This window comes from Callorhinchus milii, unplaced genomic scaffold (genome assembly GCF_018977255.1).
Source record: "Callorhinchus milii isolate IMCB2004 unplaced genomic scaffold, IMCB_Cmil_1.0 Scaffold2, whole genome shotgun sequence".
NCBI classification, from domain to species: Eukaryota; Metazoa; Chordata; class Chondrichthyes; order Chimaeriformes; family Callorhinchidae; genus Callorhinchus; species Callorhinchus milii.
Genome location: NW_024704743.1, coordinates 117,051,495 through 117,076,906, shown reverse-complemented (window position 1 = coordinate 117,076,906; position 25,412 = coordinate 117,051,495). Strand labels below are relative to the sequence as shown.

Below are 25,412 nucleotides of genomic sequence, written 5' to 3'. Positions count from 1 at the left end.
TGGGGTTAATAATTCCTTCAAAAACACACAGAAAAAATTGGTCACTTCAATCCACGACTGTTTGTGGGACACTGCTGTGAGCAATTGGCTGCCGCATTTCGCCTACAAAATGCACAGTCAATTCACTTTACAGTAGATTCTGTGAAGCGCTTTGAGACGTCTCGAAGACTTGATAAGGTGTTATATCAAATGCAAGGATTATTATGATTAATCCTTGGAGTCCTGTAGCTCAGTGGTTAGAGCACTCGCTTGCAAGCGAGAGACCTGGGTTCGATTTACAGCAGGGTGAAACCTTGGGCAAGTTTCCTTGCTCCACACACCTGTTAATAATCCTTCAAGTAAAAAATAATAAATTGGTCATTTCAATCCACGACTGTTTGTGGACACTGCTGTGCGCAATTGACTGTCGCATTTCGCCCACAAATATACAGTCAATTCACTTTACAGTCTATTCCGTGAAGCGCTTTCAGACGTCTAGAAGACTTGAAAAGCGCTCTATCAAATGCAAGGATTATTATTATTATTTTTAATGCCACAGTCATACGTTACCCAAAGGAAAATGTTACTGTAAAGGTTTATTCCACCGCATTTCATGCTTTACAAAAATCATGTTTTACAGATTATCCTTTTGAGGGATAATCTTATGTGTGGTGTTGACTACTAAACCAGTATCTCGTGGAGGTAGAAGTTTAGGTATTTTAAGAGTGCTACTGTTGCTGTATTTTCACCCTTTATTATTTATCTGACTTCTCAACTCTTTCCGCATTTACCTTAATACATTTACTGATTCTGTTGATCAAGCCTTGATACAAACGCCATGTGCTTTTGAGTTGGAACACTCTGCTGGTGACGATTGGGTTGTTCTTACAGAATGATGTCCACTCGCTGCTACTGTGGATCGGAAGGTTGATTTACAGGCAAATAGAGGAGCTGTCTTCTTACTTTTAACTTGGTCTCTGCTCAGTTTTGCTGTGTTTTCCTCCTTTTCTGTCTCTCCCTCCGTCTCCGGGCCTCTTTATCTCCTCTTTCTGTGTTCCTTTTTCCATGGTCTGTCTCTGCTTTGGCTTCATCTCCCTGCCCTGACTCCTTACAATTCCCAGAAGAAAGTCAGGCTTGACACAGAGTACAACATTGAACAACCTCTTCAACTACCCTCAGGCCTGTTTTACTGTGCAACTAAGCCTCTTGCCACCAAAGTAAGTTTGCAAAATGTGGGCAACATTTTATGCTAGAAAATATGTTAACCTTACTATCTCCTTCAGGTAATATTACTTAAGCATTAAGAAGAATTAACAAGCAATGGTTAATCCAATAGCAAACTGTGCCGTCCACCTCATGTTACTTGATGGTTTAATCTTGTTGTAAAGCATTGCTTGTTTAAATGGGGATATAGGGATAGATGGAGAAAGTGCGAGAGCTTCCTTTACGCACTTTCATGTGTATGTTCTGGTACTCTTGGATTGAAAGCATATTAACAACAACAACAACTTGTGCCTTCACGTCGGGACGACATCCCAAAGCACTGGACAGTTAGTTTTGGACCCAAGCTGGGGGTCAGGATTGGGGAGGGTGGAGGGCAGGGGGAAGAAACAGTGTGATCAAAAGCACGGTCGAAGAGGAGGGTCTTGAGATGGGTCTTGAAGGAGGCATGGGAGGGGGCGAGGTGGAGGGACTGCGGGATGGGTTTCAGAGGGTGGGGGCAGAGTGGCTGATAACCCATCCACCAAGGGTGGGGGGGTGATCAAGCCGGGAGACGTCAAGCAGGCTGGAGCCCACTGAGCGGAGGAAAGGGGCAGAATTGTAGGGGGTTAGGAGGTCGCAAAGGTAGAGGGGAGCAAGGCCATGGAGGGCGGGTGAAGGCAGAGAGGGTCATGACATGGATGTGGGGTAGAAAGGATAGTTGAGGGTCAAACAAGATGCCAAGGTTCCGGACTAGCTTAGTAAGGTGGTGTGTGCAATCATGGATGGTCATGCTGTCAGGGCCTGAGGTGTGTGAGGTGTGGAGTCGCTGACGGGAGTCAATCAGGAGAGCCTCGGTCTTGTTGAGGTTCAACTGAAGAAAGTTAGCTCTCATCCAGGACTTGATATCTGACAGACATTCTGTCCTGGAGATCCTGGAGTCGAGGGTGAAGGCAGAGAGGTGGAGTTGGGTGTCATCCGCATACATGTGGAAGTTGACCCCATGTCTGCGGATGATGTCACCAAGTGGGAGAGGAGCGCACCAAGGATAGAGCCCTGAGGAATGCCGCACGAGAATGCCGCTAGAGAAGAAACCATTTGTGGAGATGAGGTGGAGGCGGTGTGAGGGGTATGATCTGAACCATTCATGTACTGAACCATGAAGGTTGGGGTGAGAGGAGAGGCAGTGGATGAGGATAGAGTGGTTAACGGTATCGAAGGCAGCAGAGAGGTCAAGGAGGACGAGGAGGCAGAGGGAGTGCTCATCACAGATGGACAGAATGTAATTTGTCACTTTGACTAGGGTTTATCTTGTGCTGTGGACGGCATTGAAACCTGATTGGTGGGTTCCTAAAGGGACGCAGGAAAGGAAAGAGCAAAGCTGGGAAGCAACGGCTTTTTCCAGGACCTTGGAGAGTAAAGGGAGGTTGGAGATGGGGACAGAGGAGGAGATGGGGAGGGGTTAGTAGACGGAAGGGCAGCTGAGCAGATCCCCTCAACTTTGGATTTGAGGAAGTCCAGCATCGCGTCGCAGTTGGCATTGGAGGTGAGGATGGGCAAGGTGTTAGAGGGTGGGCGGAGGAGCCGGTTGGTGATGGAGAAGAAGAGCTTGGAGTTGTCCTTGGCCTCCAAGATTGTCTTGGCGTAGAAGGATGATTTAGCGGTGGCGAGGGCGGTACGGTAAGATTTGATAAGATCCAGCTAGATCTGCCAATGGACCGTTAGGTTCGATTTAAGCCAGGTGCGTTCAGCGACATGTACTTGTGCTTTACGGGAGCGGAGGTGGCTGGTGTACTATGGGGACTTTTGTGAGTAAGAGATGGTTCGGGAAGAGATGGGAGCAGGGAATCGAGAGTGGAGGAGAGGGAGCTGCGGAGAAGAGTGACCAAGGAGGATAAGTCATTGCGGGAGGAAGCCCAGAGGGGAAGGAGGCCAAGGAGGTGGACGCATAACATGTAGATATGAGGCTCTACAAGCTTGATTCTAACATTGTTTTCTTTCTTTGCTTCTTCCAGCTGCTTACAATCACCCAGGATGACAGCAACTCCTCTGATGTTAGTATATGTAGCTAGTGTCTGTACTTACTTTGCAAATGCAACAACAACAACAACAACAAGATTCCATTTATAAAGCGCCTTTCACGTCAGGAGGACGTCCCAAGGCGCTCCCAAATGCAGAGTGATTATCAAAGCTAAGAATTTTCAAAGCTGTGACTTTTAAAATGCTCGTGACTGTATGAATCCACATTGCTGTTTTTGTTTATCGTACCACAGGCCTTGCTGGTGACAGTAAATGGAAACCCTGTGGATTACCACAACATGCAATCCGCACTGCAGGCTGAGAATTGTCCCAACTCACTGGAGATGTACTCTATGCCGCAGTATAAATGGGAAATGACCGATGAATCCCCAGGTAAGTAAGACTTTAATTCCTTCTGAGCTCCCGCTGAGCATCAAGAACTGACCTGAGCCTCTCTTTGATCAGAACGGAAATCCTCTCAAGTATTTGAGTCAGGTGAATTTCTTTTTTCTTTGGTCAGACCAGTGTCTGACATGTGCTGACCAAAGCACACTCTAGGGTCCCCAGACCTTGGGTCTCTCCAACCTGCGATTAATACTTTCCGGAATTGGATAAGTAGGATGCGTTCCATTTCACCATGCTTAAGAGTATCCAAACTAAACTGAGAATTCCATGCATCCCACGAAACACATGGAAATCCCCAAGAGAGATTGTTGGACACAGGAGAGTCACCACCCAACAATGAAAGAGCAGAAATTTAATTTCTCCTTATGCTGCACTGTTTTTTGTGTGTATTGTTTGCCGACCAGGAATCACGTAAATTATTAATTGTTCCGCTTCTTTACTGACAGACAAACAGGAAGAGGCAAAAATTGCAGAGACGCCAGATACCAGCAAGAGTAGTAGTCTCATTATTGTCTTCCGTTTCATCATGAAGCAGAGTTACATCTGCGCACTCATTGCTATGATGGTAAGTGCACAGGATGGTAACTATGACTCTACATGTACCATAAGTGACAGCATTCCCAGCTCCACATTATCTTGAGTGCTACAGTGCAAAAATCCTATCGTGCATTGATTCACTGCGAGATGCTCTCTCACCATTTTTACATTGTACACTAACAAAGGAGGGGATCGAACAGGGTATTTGTTGTTCATTAAACTGACAATTAAAAGTATGGTAACAACAACAACTTGCACTTATACGGTGGCTCTCATGTAGGAGACCATTTCAAAAGTGCTTTACAGAGATACAGCGGGAACCTGAGCAGAGTGGGGTGGTTAAAGGAGATAGACAGATGTGCCTTCCCTCCTACAATTACAAACAGCAAGTTTTTACCATCTTGCTGATTTTCTCTTCTAGGCTTGGAGTATTACTTATCACAGCTGGCTCACTTTTGTGCTATTGATCTGGTCCTGTACACTTTGGATGGTTCGTAACCGACGGCGATATGCAATGCTCTCTTCTCCCTTCATGGTCTTTTATGGGAACATCCTCCTATCCCTGCAATATATATGGAGTCTCGATCTCAGAAGCAATGAACTGCCTGAAATATCAGGAGTCTTAAAAAAGATGAAAACCACAGCTTGTGTTGAACTTGGTTCAAAGGTTGGTTTTAAATTGATCTAAGACTATTTTATAGGATGTTTAGCAAAAGCATGTTGGCCTGATTCTTTGGGGCCTATTTGCTTTAGGTTTACAATAGAAACACAATAGGTATTTGCGTTTAGAATAGACACAAATCTCAGTTGTAAAACAATCGGTTCCTATTGAATCGCAATTAAAAGTTTAGATCTTACATTTAGAGGTTAATAATTCAGGACCAGAAAGCTTGAATTTAATCTTGTTTATTTCCACTCATCCTTTCAAGATTGAAAAAAGCAGATGCCTGGAAAGAAATTCCAACTGAGTCTAGATTTACTCTTTGTTATGTAGCATTTTAATGTCCAGAAAATCTAAAATACAAAGTAAATGTTGTGGGTCAGCCTGGCAGAAAGTCTCAAAGCATTTCACATAAACGATATAGAGCACTGAGCAGCAAGGAGGAAAAGGAGAATTTAAGGGTTGACCAACTGCACAGTCAAAGCGACATTTTAAGAAGGATTTAAAGGCAGTCAGAGACGGCATAAAGAACAAGGAATTTGGGAGAGATTTACATAGAGTGTGCGCACAGCAGTTAAAGGCTTGTCCACTGATGGTGGGATGGAGGGAGTAAGGAACAAGCAATCAGTAGACCAGAATAGGATTCTGTTGTGGAATAAGTAGCAACCTGAACAGAATGTTAGCAAAATGCAATGGCACTTCTCAAAACATGTAGCAGTTGACTATTTCTATTAGTAGAACGGTTGAAACGTGTTTTGTGTTTCCTGCTGGACAGGCTCTGTGTATGCTGACATTCTGGCTGCTCCTCCGGCAATACATCACGGAGCTTCGGGAAGTGGAGAAATCCAAGGAATCTACTTTGTCAGAGGTCAAAGTGGAAGAGAAAGGTCAATCACAGTCATTACATTGCTCGTTTACGAATACCTTGGAAGAGTTGTTCTTAGAGGGAATAATGATTCGCTGCTATTGTCTTCTCAGTGTTCTTTGCAAAAAGAAGTGGATTAGAAACTCTGGAAGATAAGTCAGGTGGAGAAAGCTATATATTTTCTCCCACTGACCCCAATTTGGTCTGACTACATATGGTCCTCATTTTGGCAAATGTGTGCTAAACATCTCCAGTAACCACTTAAACATTAAATGATAAATGTTACTTGGTGACTTGCTTTGCTGGTCAAATGCTCCAGAAAATCCCCTCTAACCAAATCCCTGTTAAAGAGAATCCTGCACTTGCTCCTGATCAGATAAATCTACTCCTTTTCTATTTTCACCCCTTGAAACTGCCTCCATCTGTCTTACCCCACCTCTCACTCTCTATGGGTAAACTAAAACAAATCTTTAAAAGACACAGAACATAAAAGGAAAAGACCTTGGAGATCTGAGTCTATGTGTAGTTTACAAGGCTGTAATTGACAGTTTGCTCACTGGGTTCAAATACTTTTGAAAAATAAAAGACATAAAAATAGATTAAGTCAGTGTTTCTCAACCACATCGATATCAGGGACCTGCTGAGTTTCTTATTAATATATAAACAAGCCTGTCAGATCATTCAGAAGGTTGTCGGCTCAAGTTTCAATTCATAACTTTGAGCTCACAGTCTAGGCTGACACTCTCGTGAAACCGAGGAGAGCGCAGCATTGTTAGAAGTCCTGTCCTTCAGATGAGAGGTTAGACTGATGTTCCGTTTGCCTGTTCAGGAGCTAAAGATCCCATGACACTGTTCGAAAAGATAAGGAGTTTCTCCAGGTGCCCTGGACAACAATTCCCTAATAAAACCGGTCATTCACTTCAATGGCTATTTTGGGGAAATATAATTAGTTGCCGAGTTCACATTTAAATACACATTCGCTACAATTAGCAGTAAATCCTGTGAAGCACTTTGAGATGTGATAAGATGCTATATTAAATGCAAGAATTATTATTATAATTTAATCTAAAGAGATCACTGGTATGGGCCAACTCTGGGATTATCACAGATCAACACTGGTCATAGAGAAACACGGCATAAAGCAATAGAAGACCGTTGGCAACACAGAGTGACATTTTAAAATTTTAATATGTCCTTTAACACTACCAATGTTGTGTTGCCTCATAGAAGATGACCAGCAAGGGAAGGAGATAATGAAGGTGGTGGGAAACCTGGTGATGGGAATGTTTGTCAAGTATTGGATATACGTTTGCGGAGGAATGTTCTTCTTCGTCAGTTTTGAGGGCAAGATCGTCATGTACAAAATTATCTACATGATGCTTTTTCTGTTCTGCGTTGCTTTATATCAGGTTAGTATTGCTTCAAGCAGCCATATGACATTATTGGGTATTGATTTTTTTTATTTTCCCCCTTATGACGTTTATTGCTCTGCGCTTTCAAAACCTTTTGAAATATCTACCTCTTTGACTGAGCCTTCGGTCACCTCCCTACTACATCTTGCACTGCTTGGGCTCTTGCTCCTACTGCAGACCCTATCCTACTCAAAAAGGCGCTAGAAAAGTATAACTTATTATTCAAAACCACAACCCTAAAGGGTGAGAGAAATTTCTCAAATATGTTTGGACTTTTTGCTCAATTTTACTTAAAAAAATGGCAGAAAATGGTATGGTTTTGGAGAATCTGAAGTGATATTATACTTGTAATCTTGTCAGAAATTCTAGCAGTGTACAATTTCCCATCTTTTTGTTCAGGTGAACGTTAAAGATCCGATGGCACTACTCAAAAAGAGAAAAGGGTTTCTCCCAGTGCACAGACCAACAGTCCCTCAAATAAAATTGATCTTTTATTTCATGGCTGTTTGTGGGACATTGCTGTGTGCAATTAGGCTGACAAGTTTGCCTACAGATACACAGTCACTATGCAGTAAATACTGTGAAATGCTGTGGAATGTCCACCTGACATGAAAGGAATTATACCAAGAACAAAAATGATTATCATTATTATTAAATACACAGTTACTACACTTCACAGTATATCATGCAAAGCACTTTGAGACATCCTCCTGCTGTGAAATTGGCAGCATAAAATGTAAGGATTATTTTTAAGGATTAATGTCACTTAATTTGACCATCTTAATTACATTGACTTCCTCGGCTCACTGTAACTATATTCTGTGTGTTTTTCAGGTGCATTATGACTGGTGGAGAAGGATCCTGAAGTACTTTTGGATTGTTGTTGTTTCCTATACTATGCTAGTGCTCATTTTTGTCTACACCTATCAGTTTGAAGCGTTTCCAGGCCTTTGGCAAAACATGACCGGAATGGATAAGGAAAAGTGAGTAACTGAGAAAACCAAAGAATTTATTTCTAAAGATGGCTTGGAACCTGTGCTGAAATGTTGTACTCAAACCTCAGTCATTTTTTTTTAGAAAGGAACTCCAGTGCATTGCCACAAATCTCGGGATAGTCATGAAGAGAAGGGAGTTTCTCCAGGTGTCCTGACCAGCAATCCTCTGGATAAACTGGTCATTCACTTTGTGGGTGATTGTGGGATCTTGCAATGCACAAATTTTGTCCAAAATGTGCAGTCACTACACTTGTAGCAATTACCTGCCAAATGTTTTGAAGTTCTCATAACAATCCTTGCATTTGATTTGATATAGTGGCTTGTCTTCGAAACATCTCAAAGCGCTTTCCAGGCTTCACTGTGAAGTATAATCAGTGCATTTTGTTGTGAGGCACCAAGGAAAATGCAAGTGTTATCACATCCTCACTCTTCCATTCCATTGCACAGTGTGCTGGAGTTTGAAGGATGTATTGCTTATGTCCACAGCAGCATGAATGCATCAGCTCCTCTCCATTTTCCCTCCCATATTGAAAGAAACCAATACCTGGGAAGATCAGAAACGTCAGATCAGTTGGGATTGGCGGATTACGTAGAATTATCACGTGAGATATGTGGGATACTGTAGAATTAGCAGATGGGAATTCTCAGATAACATTCTGTCAGATCACACAGAATTGTCAAATCACAAACATGAGATCATGACGTAACATTGCCAAACTGTACATGTAAAATCATTAGCAAATCAGATCCCGTCCCAAAAAAAGATGAGACAAAGTGACACTTTGTACTTTGAGGCCACTCTGCTTCCAGCAAAACTGTATAAATTAAAGTAATTTGTGGAGCAAATTGCAGCTCTGTTCCTTGTTGATGAGCTGAACTTTTCTCGACAATGAAATAACACACGCATCAACTTATAATTTTGAAACGCTTTACGACTTTATTCCATAATATTAACCTAACGAATGCCAGTCGGACTTGATGTGAACATCTTGCTGTTGATGTGCCTTCTTCGCAGCCCTGTAGATTGCTTATAACCTGTAACTGGGAAATAAATTACTTAATGAGAAAACTTTATGGGAAACTAACTAGTTATGAACCAGCTAAAATAACACTGAAAATGATTACCACACAGGCATACGCAAACACACACTGCTAGATATGTGAAGCTCTATCCTTCAAATTTACAATATTGATGAACGCATTTCTTCTATACATTTTCAGCACAGAGGTCAAAAGGCAGCCACGCACATATATTAAAACGTAATACAGTAGAATTTATTGTTGGCCTCATGATTCTCATGTGAGGAGGATGTCTCACTGTGCCTCATAGTGTGGGCTTTGTGGGCACCTGAGCTGGTGTTGTGTGTGTGTGTGTGTTGGGTGCGGGAGGGGTGGTGGTGGGGGGAAGTGGGGGGAGGGGGGCAAAGGGGTAGAGAGGAGTAAGAGGGCCAAACAGCTAACCTGATCAGAAACTTGTGCTTTTGGGCCTGACATCATTCAGCAGCCTCCCATTGCATCTGTGATGGGGAGCTTGGTGTTGCTATGGAATGGCTGAACCTGTGGCCCATCACTCCAGTTTCATGTTGGTTTACCGAGTACTTTGGCTCAGACCGGGGCGAGACAGCTTAGATTTACCCTGACTATGAGGTGTCACCTCAATCGTGATCCTGCTTGTTATTGCAACAACACATCATCAGGAGTAAAACTAATCTATCCCTCAAGGGTCTAAACCAACTCACGTTCCCTATTAGTGGGTGAACAGTCCAACACTTGGTGAATTCTGCTTCACAAACTCTAAAGTGTCGCACTTCCGCCAGCTCAAAAAGTGGGCTATAAACTTCCATCGTTGTAGCAAGTGCGAGAATCTGTACTTTATGCATGTTATTTCTCCTCTTATTAAAGACTGAAGGACCTTGGATTGGAGCAGTTCTCCACCACTGATCTGTTCACCAGCATTTTCATCCCCACATCTTTCTTGCTGGTCTGTATATTACATCTCCATTACTTCCATGACCGTTTTTTGGAGCTTACAGACCTTAAAGCGGTTACCAGCAAACAGGAAAGCACTATCTACAGGTGAGAGCTGCGCTGTTCCTTTGCTTTTTTATTTAACTAGTTGTTATTTTCCGGTCCTGTGCATTCCTCTGTTCCTCACCACTTAAACTTCTAAATAATTTTTACTGTTTCAAGTGAAATGCCTCATGAATGAACTCCCTGGTTACTCCTCATCTTGGGGTACAAATTCCATTGAGTGTTACACAGTGCGCAATTGATTATAATGAAATCCATTTTCGTGTCTACGTTTAAGTCTCACAGGTTGGAATTTGGGGTGCTAAAGCAGAGATATTCCTGTTGATCATAGTCTGATTTACCTTTGCAAACATTCAGTGTTTTCCATTACTTCTGAAGCTCTGTGTGCTACATTAAGTTTACTAACCTCATTCAACTGTGTCTTGTGTTGCATTGGCTAATTCGTCATGATTCTTAATGTTCTTCCTTTTTCCTCTGCCTCTTATTTCTCCATCATCTCTGTGCATCTGTGTGCTTCCCATTTCTTCATCTTCCAGCCATGCCAAAGTTAATGGTCGTATGTATCTGTTAGTAAATAGGTGGGTACTGCTGTGCTTTCCATTATTAAGCGTAGAAGTCATTGCATTATCTATTATTTATAAACCTTGGCATGCAAATCTTACATGTATTTGGGGGAAGGTTTCATCAAACGCTCTTAAACTCCAGCAATTCCAAAATTCCACCTAGTCTTAGCCCGTCAGATATTTTGACTTAACATTTTAAAACTGCAGAATTCAGCCTTAATTTGGCAAATGGATTTCCGCAGTTGTTAAAGTGAACCGAATTTCCAAATTTAAGAATTCTCCACCATTCTGCACAATCTCACATTTCAATACAGAATGGTCCTTCAGCGAGGACCAGGAGAAATTTGAGGCCCCATGAATTTGCATCCCCCAAAGTTAAAGGGGTTGTGAAATACGTCCGATGCCTACAGTAGATTTTACATGAGAACATAAGAAATGCTAGATGAAAAAAGACCAAGGTCCATCTAGTTCGCCTTCCACCTTCCTGGCAATCACAGACACATACGTCCCGAACTACCTATGTACCGTATCCCATAATGTTATTTCCTAAAAGAAGACTATCTAATCTGTGTTTGAAAGATCAATACTTCCTGCTTCAACCATCTCCTTAAGGGATCCTGTTCCACAGGTTCCCCATTTTGAAATAATTTTAATAATTTTTAAAGAGGCCTTTTTCTGATAGAGGTTATCGGCTTATTGGTTTGAAGGTTTATATTTCTTTAGGATAGTTATAGTGTCGAGTTATGTGTTATAACCTGGGGTGAGATTCTAAAAGAAACTCCCCAGAAATAGGCAGAATTAAAATACACGCAGCTGGTTACTTGGCTGGTATTCAGTTTGGGAACCAATGACACCAATGGGCAAACATCCAGGTACTGAAGAGATGCTCGTCTCTCACCGTCTATGAGTGCAGTCTCTCTCTGATTGTGTCAGGGTCTGACAACTGAGCACATCTCTGGGATTAACCTGAAGTTTAAGATAGCTCAAACTAGGAAGACCGGCCCAGTAATGTCTAGGGCCTAAAACATAGGATATTTTTCTTTCAACTCTGCATGCAAGGTTTTATATGGGAGAGGTAGTTTGCAATGAATGTGTACAGTTATACTTTGTTTTGTATAGCTCCACTTGTGTTCTGCTTCAACAGAGTTAGGGTTACAGTGAAAATGTATTATTTTAAAACACCAACAAACAACAATAAATCATATTTGTATAGTGCCTTTCACATCGGGAAGACATCCGAAGGCACTGGTTGGTCAGGGATTTGGATCCGAGCAGGAGGTTGGGATCAGGAGGGGTGGAGGGCAGGGAGGGGTAGGAGGGTGGCTAAAGGTGGGGTTAAAGGAGAGGGTCTTGAGACGTGTCTTGAAGGAGGTAAGGGAGGGAGCGAGATGAAGGGACTGTGGATGGAGTTCCAAAGGGTGGGGTCAGAGAGGCTGAAGGCCTGATAGTTGATAGTGGGGCGGGCCGGGCTGGGCAGGGGATGTGGAGCAAGCCAGAGTTTGCTGAGCAGAGGAAGCGGACAGATTGATATGATTTTAGTAGGTCACAGAGGTAAGACAGAGCAAGCCCGTGGTGGGCTTTGAAGGCGAGGATGAAGATTTTGAACTCTATCCTCTAGAGGATGGGGAGCCAGTGGAGCCAGGGGAGGGTGGAGGTGATAGCGTCACGGAGCCTGGTGTGGGAGAGGACACGAGCTGCAATGTTAACTTATGGAGAAAAGAGTTGGAAGACCAACAAGCAGGGAGTTGGCATAGTCGAGCCTGGATGTAATAAATGTTGTGGATAAGGGATTCGACAGCCTGAGGGTAGAGGCAGTGGCGGAGCCATGCAATGTTGCAGAGGTGGGGGAAGGCAGACCGGGTCAAGGCATGGATATGGGATAGAAAGGACAGTTGAGGGTTAAACAAGACGCCAAGGTTTCAGACAGGCTCAGTGAGGTGGAGAACAATTCCAAGATTCCAGGTAAGTAAGAGGAGGGGGAGGGGGTGAGGGTAGAACTTCTACCTGGGTTCAGACCTATGTTTCACCCACAAATATACAGTCAATCCACTTTACATATTCTATGAAGCACTTTGAGTCACCTCAGTGACGCGATAAGATGCAATATCAAATGCAAGGATTATTATTATTGCACTATTTTCTTAGCATTTTGGAGCATCTGGAACTTGGCAAGTCTCTTCAGTTAAGTCTCAATTTTGAAGTCGATACTGAAGAATATCCAAGAACTGTAGAAAAATGGCTTACAAATTAAAACTGAATTGAAGAATTTGCCATGTTCTGGATGCTCTGAAATGACAACAAACCCCCCAGCTTATCAGACTCCAGGTATCCAGAATTCTTACGCAATCAAACCGAACCGCTGTAGAACCAACGTATAAGATTATAACTGCTGACATCTCTACAATTGCTGTTAGGGACTTTTGCATGGTAGTCCCCAATGTATTTTGGTGATGTAACATATGAGGTCTGTTGTGCTGTATTGTTTCATGGAATTCCACGATTGGGAATCTAATGTCATACCGTCCACAACAGGAAATATATTACTGTGACCCATGGGAATGCTGCTCTGACCCCAACTCATTTGACAAACAGCTGCAATACAAGATAGTCAAGTAGATAGTCTAGTAGTTTGAGATCAAGGCTCTCAGGCTTGGGAGAAGACTCAGACGGTATCTTGTAAAGGTGCAAAAATGTTTAAATGAGATTGAAAAGAAAATCCAGAAGACTTTGGGATTACACCATGAACAAAGTTTAGAGTTGCAAACAGCATTTCAGGACAGACACCAGATTGGTTTCCTTTACTCAGAGGGTAATCAAAGGCTGGATCAGGTAGCCAGGAAGGGTAGTTGAGGCCAGGACACTGGACTTATTTAAAATGCAGCTTGATGCATCATGGGAGGACGGTAAGGTGGGTCTTCTGGAAGGATCTTGTGTCAAAGGATCTTCTCCATCCGAATCTCTCTTGTGATCTTGTAATCCACTTTTGGAGCAGTGTTCCCACAGGAATGTGAATGGGGTTCTCTATTGAGAAAGTTTATTATAAAATAACACAAATTAGCCTCACCACCATGAACGGAATCGATTACTTTGCTCTTGGGTCGGAAGAGAGCGGCAGAGTTCAATACATTCGCTTGTGAGGTTTGGAATGACAGTGGATGCTTGAGTGAGCTGCTGGTTTGCAGATGTCAGCGATGACTGATCGGAGCTTGCATGCCTTATTCTACTGAGAAATGCACGTTGCTTCAGCATAGCAAAGGCTGCTGCACTGAAAGGAATACAGCACGAGAGGCGACCTTTAACAGGAAGGCTGGCAATGATGCACTTTGTGCAAAATCTTTTTTTTTCACATTTTGAAAACAAAACTAACATTCTTTCTGTACTCATTCCTCTTTTTCTTCCCATGTGAATTACTCTGTACAGACTCAAGCAATACCTTTCAAACCGCCAGAACGAGTAAGTCTTTCAAAGACATGAAATGCTTGCACTGACATTTCATGCTCACCGGACTTGAACTCTTTGACAATTTTCTTTCACTTTGGAAAATGTCATGTTTAAGTCCAACTCATAAAGCAACTGCAGGCTGCCCATTTTGTAGCCGCCTCTTAATGTGAACCTGTCTCGGACAATTGCTTGATCTGGCTAGCGATTATCCTCCTCCCAAAATGTAACATGCTCGTGTGGGAAAAACATCAAGGATAATAGCATCAAGTGCTTGCCATTCTATCATGCGAGGTTATCGAAACCCATGCCACGCTTCTGACTGAATGCAATGCAGACATTTTCTGGGATGTGTAATGCAGGGGCAATTGCAGCGGGATTCGAAAAGGATTTGTAAAGATCGACTCCTCCAGGTTACCAGACGAGTGTCGATTCCGACCCCGTGGGAACTCTGTCACATCGATGGCCTGGGAAGACAATGGCAATGGAGCAGAGTTCCCACAGAGGTTGGCGTGACATGTACCTGGTTGCCTGCAGGAGTTGATACACAAAGAACTCTTTTCCAGCCCCGTGGTGACCACTGCGATTACTCCACACCTTCTTCCCCCTTTTTGCCATCGTTAACCTGTCTGTTACCTGCAAACAGGTTAGTCAACCAGGATGGTAGTCTCCCAGACATCGGGATGATGAATATTCCCACTGGCACGCAGGTCGAGGAAAGGAACGAGGATAAAAAGGGAGAGGAAAACGAAGAGGAGGAAGAGGAGGATTCCACGGGTAAACATTTTTTCATATGCTCTCTTCAGCTTCAGGGAGGTCAGGCGATTCAACAACAACAATAACAAGATTCCATTTATAGAGCGCTTTCACGTCGGGAGGACGTCCCAAGGCGCTGATTCATCGCTCAACTCTCAATCCAAGTTATGAGAGCAAACCAGAAGTATGAAATTACCCACCCAGTCCATCTAGTCCTGTGAGACCATATTGTTTGAAGCTTAAGAAAGTGTTGAAAATGCTTAAATTCAGTCTTAATTTAGAAACCTGTCCTTTCTATAAGTTGTAGTGGGGGGAAATAGCTTCTAAATTAAGACCTTGTCATTTTGCACAATCTAAACTTTTCGAGGCAAAATGGTCTCAGTTGCTTAAGATTAGGGGGAATCTCAGGTCTAAGTCTTGATGTAGCCTGTCGGTAAAATGGGGGCAGTTAGCAGCACGCCACAGGCACAAAGGGCTTCTCCTGTGCTCAAATGTCTCTAATTCAGTGAAGAAGAATTTGGGCCATTCTTCTTAACCCACTCTTTGTGTTAATAACCAGCACAATCCACTGTGGGAAGAAATGTTCTCTGGTTTCCATCTCTCACTGTCCGTCCGAGCTCTGCACACATTATTAATAAAACGCCATCTCCATCCTATCCCATCTGATTGACTGATGGGCTGCAAATATGCCTCCGTGCTTGTTTTATAGTTGATGACTTGGTTCCTGCTTTCCTGTGTGTCTCTCTGTCTCTTTAGAAGAAAAGACCAATAAGTGGCACCTGGTCATTGACCGGTTGACTGTCCTCTTCCTGAAGTTTATGGAGATCTTTCACAAGCTGCAAGTTGTGGTCTGGTGGATCTTAGAGCTGCACATCATCAAAATTGTATCATCTTACATCATTTGGGTATCGCTGAAAGAGGTTAGTGAGAGGTCAGGGTGCGTTAATGCTTTTAATGCTTTCTAACTTTGATATCTGCTGTATCAATCGAGGGCCTAGTAATTCTCAGATTGTTTCCTGTAAAATGCAGAGTCACATTGCTTTTCGACCCATTCTAGAGCACAGAGCTCAACACCAGAACCACAACAACTCGCAATTATACGTAGCATCTTTCACGTGAGAGAACGGTTTGAAAATCCTTTACAGAGATGGAGTGCGGGTTCGAGCAGAATGGGAGATCAGGGACGGAGGGTTAAGCAGGAGGTGACAGGAGCTACAGTTAAAGAGATGGGGTTTTTAGATGAGTTTTGAACACAGAGAGGAATGGTGCTAAGCGGAGGGATTTAGAGAGAGAATTTCAAATGGTTCAGAGCGTGTAGTGGCCATTTTTCATGAGCAAAAGTGACAGCCAATTTGGGAAAAACAAGGTCCCACTTCAGTAATTAAAGTACATGCCATTTTATTACAGTATGTGTTCCACTGTTAATGTTGTGCCGCTAAAACGAAACACAGCAAAGTATTTCTTCTGCTTCGTCTGCAGGTTGCTCTGCTTAATTATGCGTTTTTGATCTCGTGGGCGTTTGCTGTGCCATTCGTAAGATTCCGTCCACTGGCGTCCAGTGTCTGTACTGTCATGACCTGCATCATTATTGTGTGCAAAATGTTGTACCAACTATCAACCATCCAGCCCTCCAATCACTCGGTGAACTGCACAATGGTGAGTACGCAGTGTTCAGCCTTTCGCTCCTGTTGTGTGTAATGTAACTTCAAGCTCCAGTCGCTTAGTTTGCTACCTGCATCGCGCTTGTACTCTGTGGAATCCTGCAAGTTGTACTGCTCGAGATCAGTTGGGGTGCACACGTGGTGGGGGGTGAAGGAGCAAAGGTGGCCACTTTGGAGCTGGAGCTAGAGTCTTTGAGAATGAAAAGGATAGCAGTTGGATCCTGAAAAAGCTAAACACACAGGTATCAACATAATCTCTTGGTATTGCAGTGAAAGAGATGAACCATTATGGACAAAGGATACATTTGTGGACTGAATTGTTCTGCAATTGTAGACGTAACGAGGCTTGGAAAGTAATTATTGCTCTCAACGCTCGGCATAACAGCCAAGCCTAACCTTAACCCACCCAGCTACCATACACATTCATTACCAGTAGATAGTTCAGGACTGAAAGTAGGAGTATAAACCATGGCTGCTTTTCCTCTCTGTAAGCCAGGGAACAATTTAACCTCCTCATGCAGCCCTGTCTGAGACCTGTAATCGAACCAGTCAGCTTCTGGTACATAACTACAGTGACAACTTATATAAGATTTATATAGCTCCCTTTCCACGGGTGAGCGTTGCGAAGTGCTGAGATAAGTTGCAGCACTATCCACCACACCATCGGGGCTGCCACCATCTCAGTCATTTTCAAAGGGAAGGCAAAAATCACACAGTGATGTTGGAATGGACATAGCAACATGAATTATCGATATTGTCAGCTCTTTCATTTGAACAATTTATTTCCTCAGCCACAACTAAATCAAACAAACATACAAAAAGAGGCTGAATTGATCAATTCGTTACTCTACTACGGCCCTGTCGATCCAGCGAACTGGATTGGACTCAGAAAATTTTCTCCTCTTCTTGTGTACCTTAAGGTAAGAATTCCTATTTAATTATTGCATTTGACATTGAACCTTTTAGGGCAGGAGGACGTCTCAAAGTGCTTCAGAGGATTCACTGTAAAGTATAGAGACCGTATTTTTTTGGGTAGGTTATACGATGTTGAATGCTCACAAAATACACAGCCATTCCACTTTACGGTATATCCTGTATGGCACTTTGCGTACAGTATATTCTTGTAAAGCCTTCCTTCTGACCTGATAGGCACTACATCAAATGTACGGATTATTGTTATTCTCATCTGCTACCTTTTGTGACCTTCTAAAACCCTACCAATCCATCCGCTCACTCCACTCAGCATGCACTGACTTGCATCACACCCACACCCCCCTCCACACCCACACACATACCATACTTCCATCAGCAGTCGGGCCTTCAGTCTATCTCTGGAACTCCATCCCGGAATCCCTTCAGCTAGCCCCTTCCTTCAGCCCCTTCAAGGTCCATCTCAAGACCTTCATCTTTGACTGCGCCTTCAGTCACTTCCCACCTCCAACCTCCCCTTTTGGCTTCAACCCCCAACTTGGACGCAAACTCTTGACTGTCCAGCACCTTGGCACATCCTCCCTACATGAAAGGTATTACATCAATACAATTTGTTGTTGTGCGGCCAACCAAAAAGATAAGAAACATCATGATTCTCAGCATAAACTCAACAGAATGTTCAGAGTGATATGAAGTGGAGGGGGTGAGCACCAAAGCACTTGGTATGTGATGGCACAAGGTCAGATAATGATGTTAAAGCCTCCGCACAGAAGAGCAGGCTTAGGAGTGAACAACAACCCCTCCTGACATTGAGGGAATGGCCTCGCCCAAGTCCACTGAAAATTCAACATGGACGCATTGTTCTGACGGAGTGAGAGATTGCTGCGCAATCAGCCGGCCATTAGGCACTCAGCAGGCACAGCAGAGACTGATTCACTCCCATGCTCTCTCTTCTCCTCTCGGTGAGGAAACTCTTTGCTCCATTGACTCACTTCCTGTGCGCAACTGGCTGCCGGGTTTCGCCCACAAAATACACAGTCAATTCATTTTCCAGTATAGTTTGTGAAGCGCTTTGAGATGTCTCGAAGACGTGATAAGGCGCCATATCAAATGCAAGGATTATTATTATTTAACAAGATTAAGCACTCGTTCAAGGTGTGTCTGAGTGTTTGTGAAGGGAGCAGGTGAGATAGTTATATAAGGGTAATATATCTGGCAGGGGTGTGGGGGTGGTCAACGATTTTATATCAAACCAGAATATATTTTCCCTTCTTCAGAACATTTGAAAAGTTTAGTCACAAGATTTTCTTTTCAATAACCGTTTTCCTTTTCAGAACAATCTACTGATTCTCGCTATTTTAGCCTTTGAAGTGACTATCTACCGGCATCAGGAATACTTCCGATTGCGAAACAACCTGACAGCCCCAGTGGCGAAAACTATCTTTCACAACATCACCAGACTCCACCTGGACAATGGGCTGGTGCACTGTGCAAAGTATTTCATAAATTACTTTGTTTACAAGTTTGGGTTGGAGGTAAATATCCGCAAAAAGTCATTTTAAATTAAAAAGAAATATAACCGCAGCAATTTACATTCATGTAGCGCATTTCATAAAAACAAAACCATTTAATAAAAAAACAAATAATAATAATTTGGTCACTCAATCCACTATTGTTTGTGGGACACTGCTGTGCGCGATTGGTTGCCGTCTTTTGCCCACTACACTTTACAGTATATTCTACGAAGCGCTTTAAGACATTGCGAAGACGTGATAAGGCATTATATCAAATGCAAGGATGATTCATGTATGGAGAATGGGTGACTGTTCCCCAGCCATGAAAGTGTATTTTACCTGTGCAAACAGACGTCAGTGGAGTAACAAGGGGCTGAGAATCAATATTGAAGATGTAACAGTTTCTGTTTTAAATTTCGATTCAAGTTTTTGTTCTTATAATCATTGTGGATTCAATTGGATTGGCCCCTTGTTACTTGTCTGTAATGACATTCCTCTACTTGTGTTTAACCTGGCCTAGTCTGTAGCACGCTCGCTTCTGAGTCAAAGCTGTTTGGGTTCAAGCTCTGCATCAGGACTCTTAACGCATGTAGTCAAGGTTGGCACTTCAATGCAGTGCTTAGGGGGTGTGTTACTTTGTTGGAGGATGAGATCTTAACGCAAAGTCCCATCTGCCTGTTCAGGTGGATGTTAAAGATCCCGTAGCACTATTCGAAAAGAGAAGGGAATTTCTCCTGGTGTCCTGGCCAACAATCCCCCAAGTAAAACAACACAACATTAGAAACAGATATGTATGGGAGCAGGGATTAGGCGGAACGTAGTCTCATGTGGAGTTTGAACACTGGTACGGATGAGTTGGGCCTGTTCAGTGCTGTTCAAAAGTCTGCGTAATTCTGTGAATCTTTCTGAAATTAGCATTTGTTGGGGCTTTTTTTTTTTGCAGATTTGTTTTTTGATGACAGTAAACGTGGTCGGCCAGAGAATGGACTTCTACGCCATGATACACGCTTTCTGGCTGTTCGCACTGCTCTACCGAAGGAGAAGGAAAGCCATTGCTGAGATCTGGCCCAAGTACTGCTTTTACTTATCGTGTATCCTCACCTTCCAGTATCTGCTCTGTATTGGCATCCCACCCGCAGCCTGCAAAGGTACAAGTACCACCTTTTAGTCTCTGCTTTTAGTTTAATAAAAGTCACCAAATGCCAGAAAAATGTTAAGACCACCTGTCCAAGTGTTGCTGGTGAGACAGGGATGGCTGGGGCTGTGATCAGCAGTACCCTAGATTAACTGTCAACCCGCCTGACTCAGGAACCCAACCACCGAGAGCGCCACAGAGGGTTGATCCAATTCCGACATTCTGTTGCCCAGCATGTCACCTTGGAACCTCAGCTCCAGAGAGAGACCCTGCTTTCCGCACACACAAACACACACACCCGACCCCAAAGAGGATAGTTAGTGGCATTGATGTGACTCTTCTGGGTCTTTTCTCTGCTCCTGACACTAATGACAGTGATTTATCTTGCTTATGGAAAGTATTTGTCAAGCAATTTGTCAGACAGCTCTGCCCCTGATGAATTGTTATTCACAAACATTGTTATTTTGTTTGTGTTGCAGAGTATCCATGGAGGCATCCTGGTGCCAAAATCAACTCAAACTTTATTAAGTGGTTGTACTTCCCAGATTTCATCACGAGACCTAATGCAATCTTTCTTGTCTGTGAGTATTTTCCACAGGGATATTTAATCACTTTACCCAGAGAGTGGCAACTACACGCAGTGCGCTACGTGACAGAAATAAATATTCACTGAAATAAAATATCGGTCAAAAGAAGATGCAAGTTGGGTTTATTTGCTTCCAGATGACTTCATGCTGTTGCTGATGGCCGCTCTGCAGTGGCAGGTGTTTGAGGATGAGAACAAGGCTGCTGTACGGATAGTGGCTGGGGACAATGTGGAGATCTGCAGAGATCTGGATGCAGCAACGTTCAGTCAGCACAATCCTGTACCAGACTTCATTTACTGCAGGTGAAGGAGGGGCCCTGGCACATATTGTTCAGGCCCAGCAAGAAACACAGCTTTTATCATTGCACGTATTAGACGTGAATGCACTAAATTTGTAGCACTAATACTGCTACTAATAATAATGATCCTTGTATTTGATATAGCACCTTATCATGTCATTGAGACGTCTCAAAGCGCTAACAAGATATATTGTGAAATGAAGAATTGTGTATTTTGTGGGCGAAATGCGGCAGCCAATATTTATTATTTGATACTGATCCCTATCACTAGCTCAGAAAGGAGAATGATCAGCAGAAGGACACAATTTATATAAGGAGGAGAAAGGGACAAGGGGGCAGATCGTGGAAGCCGAGGGGATTACTCCTTATTGAACAGTAGCCCCTCCTGATTGTTAGAGCAATAAGCAAGAAACTAAACATCGTTTGAGATAGAGCTTTTTGGTCAAAGACCACTTGACAAGATGCCAAGTTTTTGAGTTATGCAAAATATAATCATGCTAATATTTTCTTAATTATGGGATGGTTTAATGATCCGCTTTGTTCTTTGAAATGGCACTGACCGTGAATTTAATTTACTCAGTTCTGCTATTACCATTGAGCTGGAAGGATTGCTTACAATATCCCAGATTAAACTGCTCAGAAAGGAGAACATACTATAAGAACCCCTATACTACAACTAAAATCAATAGCAGGAAATGATGGCCTCACACTGACTGCTTAATCCATTCCAATCCATTCTGAAGGCGTCCTTTAAAAATATTATTTTGTTGAGCTCTTCATCCTCTCACATTGTCAGTGTAATAAATAAGAGATGTGGGGCAATTTACTGTTTAACAGAGCATTCCTTTCATATAAATGTTTCCTTTCACTCTCTCCATTTGTTTCCAAAAGCATAATGCCGGGTCTGTAAATTGCTCACCCACAAAATACAGTTACTACACTTCACAGTGTGAAGCCCTTTGAGATGTCTATTCTGACATGAAAGGCGTGCATCAAATGCAAGGATTATTATTATTTAAATCATTATTTTATTAAAATATAATGATATCATCAAAAAATATTTTTTCTCCCTTAACACACATACATAGATCCTACCTGGACATGGTGAAGGTGATTGGATTCAGCTATCTCTTCTGGTTTGTTCTTACCATCATCTTCATCACTGGCACTACGCGGATCAGCATATTCTGTATGGGTTATCTGGTTGCATGCTTCTACTTCCTACTTTTCGGTGGACAACTCTTACTGAAGCCGATTAAAGTGATCCTGCAGTTTTGGGACTGCCTCATCGCCTACAATGTGTTTGTGATCACAATGAAGAACATTCTCTCCGTAAGTACCGGCTGCAACTTTTCAAGGCACATTGAAAGGATGATACTGGAGTATCTTGTTTGTGAATTAACACATTGTGTAAATATCTCCCACAAAACACACTTTACATTGTATTCTGTGAAGCGCTTTGAAGAAGTCCTTCTGATGTGAAAAGCCTTTTGCTGTTTCTGAGACATTTGCTGATGTAAATTAGGCAGATAATAACACCACTTCTATGTTTTATGCCCTAAATAAAAGTTAAAGAGTGAAAAGTCAGCAAGATCAGCACGTGGAGTCCTGTAGCGTAGTGGTTAGAGCACTTGCCTCGCAAGAGAAAGGACTCAGATTCAATTCCTGGGCGGGGCAAAACCCTAGACAAGTTTCCTGACTCCACACACCTCTCTTTACCTAGCAGTATTAGGAACCCAGTTGTTAGACAATTGCAGATCGCTTTCCGGAAGTAATAATCCCTTAAACAAAAATAATAATAATTTGGTCACTAAATCCACGACTGTTTGTGGGACACTGCTGTTCGCAATTGACGTGTTTCACCCACAAAATATACAGTCAATCCACTTTACAGTATATCCTGTGAAACCCCTTGAGGCGTGATAAGGCGCTATATTAAATGCAAAGGTTATTATTATTATACATTATTTGCAAAATAAAAATGTTAAAGGATGTGAAGGGAAAGCAGTGAAGTGTGATTAGAGGAGGTGATGTTGCATCGTGCTCTGGAATGGTTTCTGGCAGAGTGGGTCTGAAATGCTGTACACTGTTCAGCACCTTGGGACGTCCTCCCAACGTGAAAGGCGCTATAAAAATGTGATCTTGTTGTTGTTGTTGTTGAATTCCTTGTCTTCCTCTTGTTTTCTAATTGTGCTCGCAATGAATTTGCTCTTGAATTGCAGATCGGAGCGTGTGCCTATGCTGAGTCTCTGCTCAAGAAAGCATGTTGGATAATCCAGACTTTCGGCCTTGTCTGCACTGTAAAGGGGTATGATATGCGTAAGTAACGTACTTAATCCACTTCACCATAAAGGCAATGGACCTGACTCTGGACTTTCAACTCTGGGCATTGATATGAATGCACGCCAAACCGATTGGGTGACCGTATCTTCCGTCTCCTGGCTGTGTGAAACGAACAGTGTGGATTTCAATCTATTGCTTGGTTGAAATAATACCTTTTGTTTTCCCCTAGCTCCTGATAGTCGTGAATGTCCATTGCCCAATGGTGAAGCAGGCATTATATGGGACAGTATCTGCTTCTGCTTCCTATTGCTACAGAGAAGAGTTTTCATGAGCTACTATTTCTTACACGTGGTGGCCGATATAAAATCAGCACAGATCCTTGCATCACGGTAAGTTCAACATTGAACAATCTTTATCAGATCAAATACCTGATCAGCTCATTTTATTTGGTAAAAAGGCACAGGCAGGATGGGCCGAATGGCCTCCTTCTCTGCTGTAATATTCTATGATTCTATAACAAGGGCAGTAACAAGAGAGGTTTGGATGTGGAAAGCTCTTCAGCCTATCTGATCTCTTCTTTCCTGAATATGCCACCTACCATCCTCTCGTCACTGCACCAAATGAATCCTCAACCATCCTTCTTGTGATGCATTGCCTTTATAAGCACTTTGAGATGTTACCTGACGTAAAAGGTGCTGTGTCACACAAATCCACGACTGTTTGTGGAACAGTGCTGTGTGCAATTGGCTGCTACGTTGGCCTACAGTATATCCTGTCAGGCATTTTGAGATGTCTCAATTATGTGATAAGGCACTACATCAAATACAAGGATTATTATTATATGTATCAATAGAAGTTTTGGTTTCAGTAAACCTCTTATGTTAGTACTGATTTATTTTTCACCCACACCTCACATAACCTAAACAAGAAGGATTAGCTAGAATCACTCCCAGGTGATTCTCAGGGTAAAGAGGCATTTATCAGTTATTGCCAAAAGATCATCTCTTATTCCTGTTGCAATACAATATTACTCGTTGGGGTGTTTCTGAGTCTAATTTTCGAGTAATGAAACTTGAGACAATGGGGTTGTGACAAAAACTTGTGATGCAGTTAAAATCCTATATATCACACCGACCCATGATACCTCAGGCCCGAAATTCCACCTTGTCTTAACCAGCGAGAAGATATTGTCCTAAAATTTAAGATTGTACAAATTTGTGGAATTCTTCAATTCCATCATAATTTCGAAGCCAATTTCTTTTTAAGCGTTGTGTAAATTCGCTTTCCAAATTAAAAGTGGCTTGAAGCATTTTCTTCGATTTCAGTCAATATTCTGCACAATTTTAAGGTTTTAAGACAAAACAGTATTGGCAGGCTAATGCACCACAGCCCCATTATAAGATGCCTTTTTATAATGCAAATTTGCTTATAACGCAGTTGCACTGTGCACCCAATTTACTGTGTATGCATGAAGCCAGCCTGCTCACTGCCCATGCACCAACTGGCTTTCACACTTAACATGGCCAACTGGCCATGAATGTCTTTGTACATGGCCATTTGACCGTCTCCAGCATTACTTCCTGCTTTGCTCAAAGGAGTAAGTGACCAAAGTAATAACATAATGACCTGGACGTTGTCCATTTTAGCTCCATTCGAACATACGCACAACAAACAGGAAATGACATTGGGATTCATTCGATTACCCAGGAGTCGGCCACACAGGTGGTGGAATCCGATTCGATAACAACTTTTAAGAGAGAAGTAGATCATTATTCGGGGTCGACAAGTTTGCAGTGCTATGGGAAGAGAGCGGGGGAGTGGGATTGAATTGGATAGCTCTTTTCAAAGAGCCGGCACAGACACAATGGGCCGAATGGCCTCCTTCTGTGCTGTATAATGATTTTGTGTAGGGATTTTGGGGGCCTTCATGAATCACAACCATCCCATTTATAACAATTGCATTAGGTGGAACTTCAGGTGCTCCGCTTAGACCCATAATTTTCTCAGAGTACAGTGACAGAAATGTAAGTTTATGTCACGAGCATTCTTTCCATTGCGAGGTGCCATTAAGCACAACGGTTTCACTGTTCGAGCACTTCTTTGAACCCTATGGTCCTACTATGAACCTTATGGCATCAACTAT

At 42.7% G+C, this 25,412-nt stretch overlaps 1 protein-coding gene across 1 annotated transcript in view; it reads left to right on the top strand.

Moving 5' to 3' along the window:
- The window catches only part of LOC103181103 (piezo-type mechanosensitive ion channel component 2), a 196,219-nt gene that overhangs the window by 125,083 nt on the left and 45,724 nt on the right, over positions 1 to 25,412 (top strand). Inside the window, 21 exon segments of the mRNA XM_042331691.1 lie at positions 3,195 to 3,233; positions 3,453 to 3,591; positions 4,050 to 4,168; positions 4,562 to 4,807; positions 5,577 to 5,688; positions 6,894 to 7,075; positions 7,913 to 8,061; positions 9,976 to 10,149; positions 10,641 to 10,682; positions 14,088 to 14,120; positions 14,752 to 14,882; positions 15,618 to 15,781; positions 16,341 to 16,517; positions 17,314 to 17,442; positions 18,787 to 18,987; positions 19,910 to 20,114; positions 20,581 to 20,682; positions 20,825 to 20,990; positions 22,075 to 22,318; positions 23,209 to 23,305; positions 23,499 to 23,658. Coding sequence (XP_042187625.1) covers positions 3,195 to 3,233; positions 3,453 to 3,591; positions 4,050 to 4,168; positions 4,562 to 4,807; positions 5,577 to 5,688; positions 6,894 to 7,075; positions 7,913 to 8,061; positions 9,976 to 10,149; positions 10,641 to 10,682; positions 14,088 to 14,120; positions 14,752 to 14,882; positions 15,618 to 15,781; positions 16,341 to 16,517; positions 17,314 to 17,442; positions 18,787 to 18,987; positions 19,910 to 20,114; positions 20,581 to 20,682; positions 20,825 to 20,990; positions 22,075 to 22,318; positions 23,209 to 23,305; positions 23,499 to 23,658 — 3,011 coding nt within the window.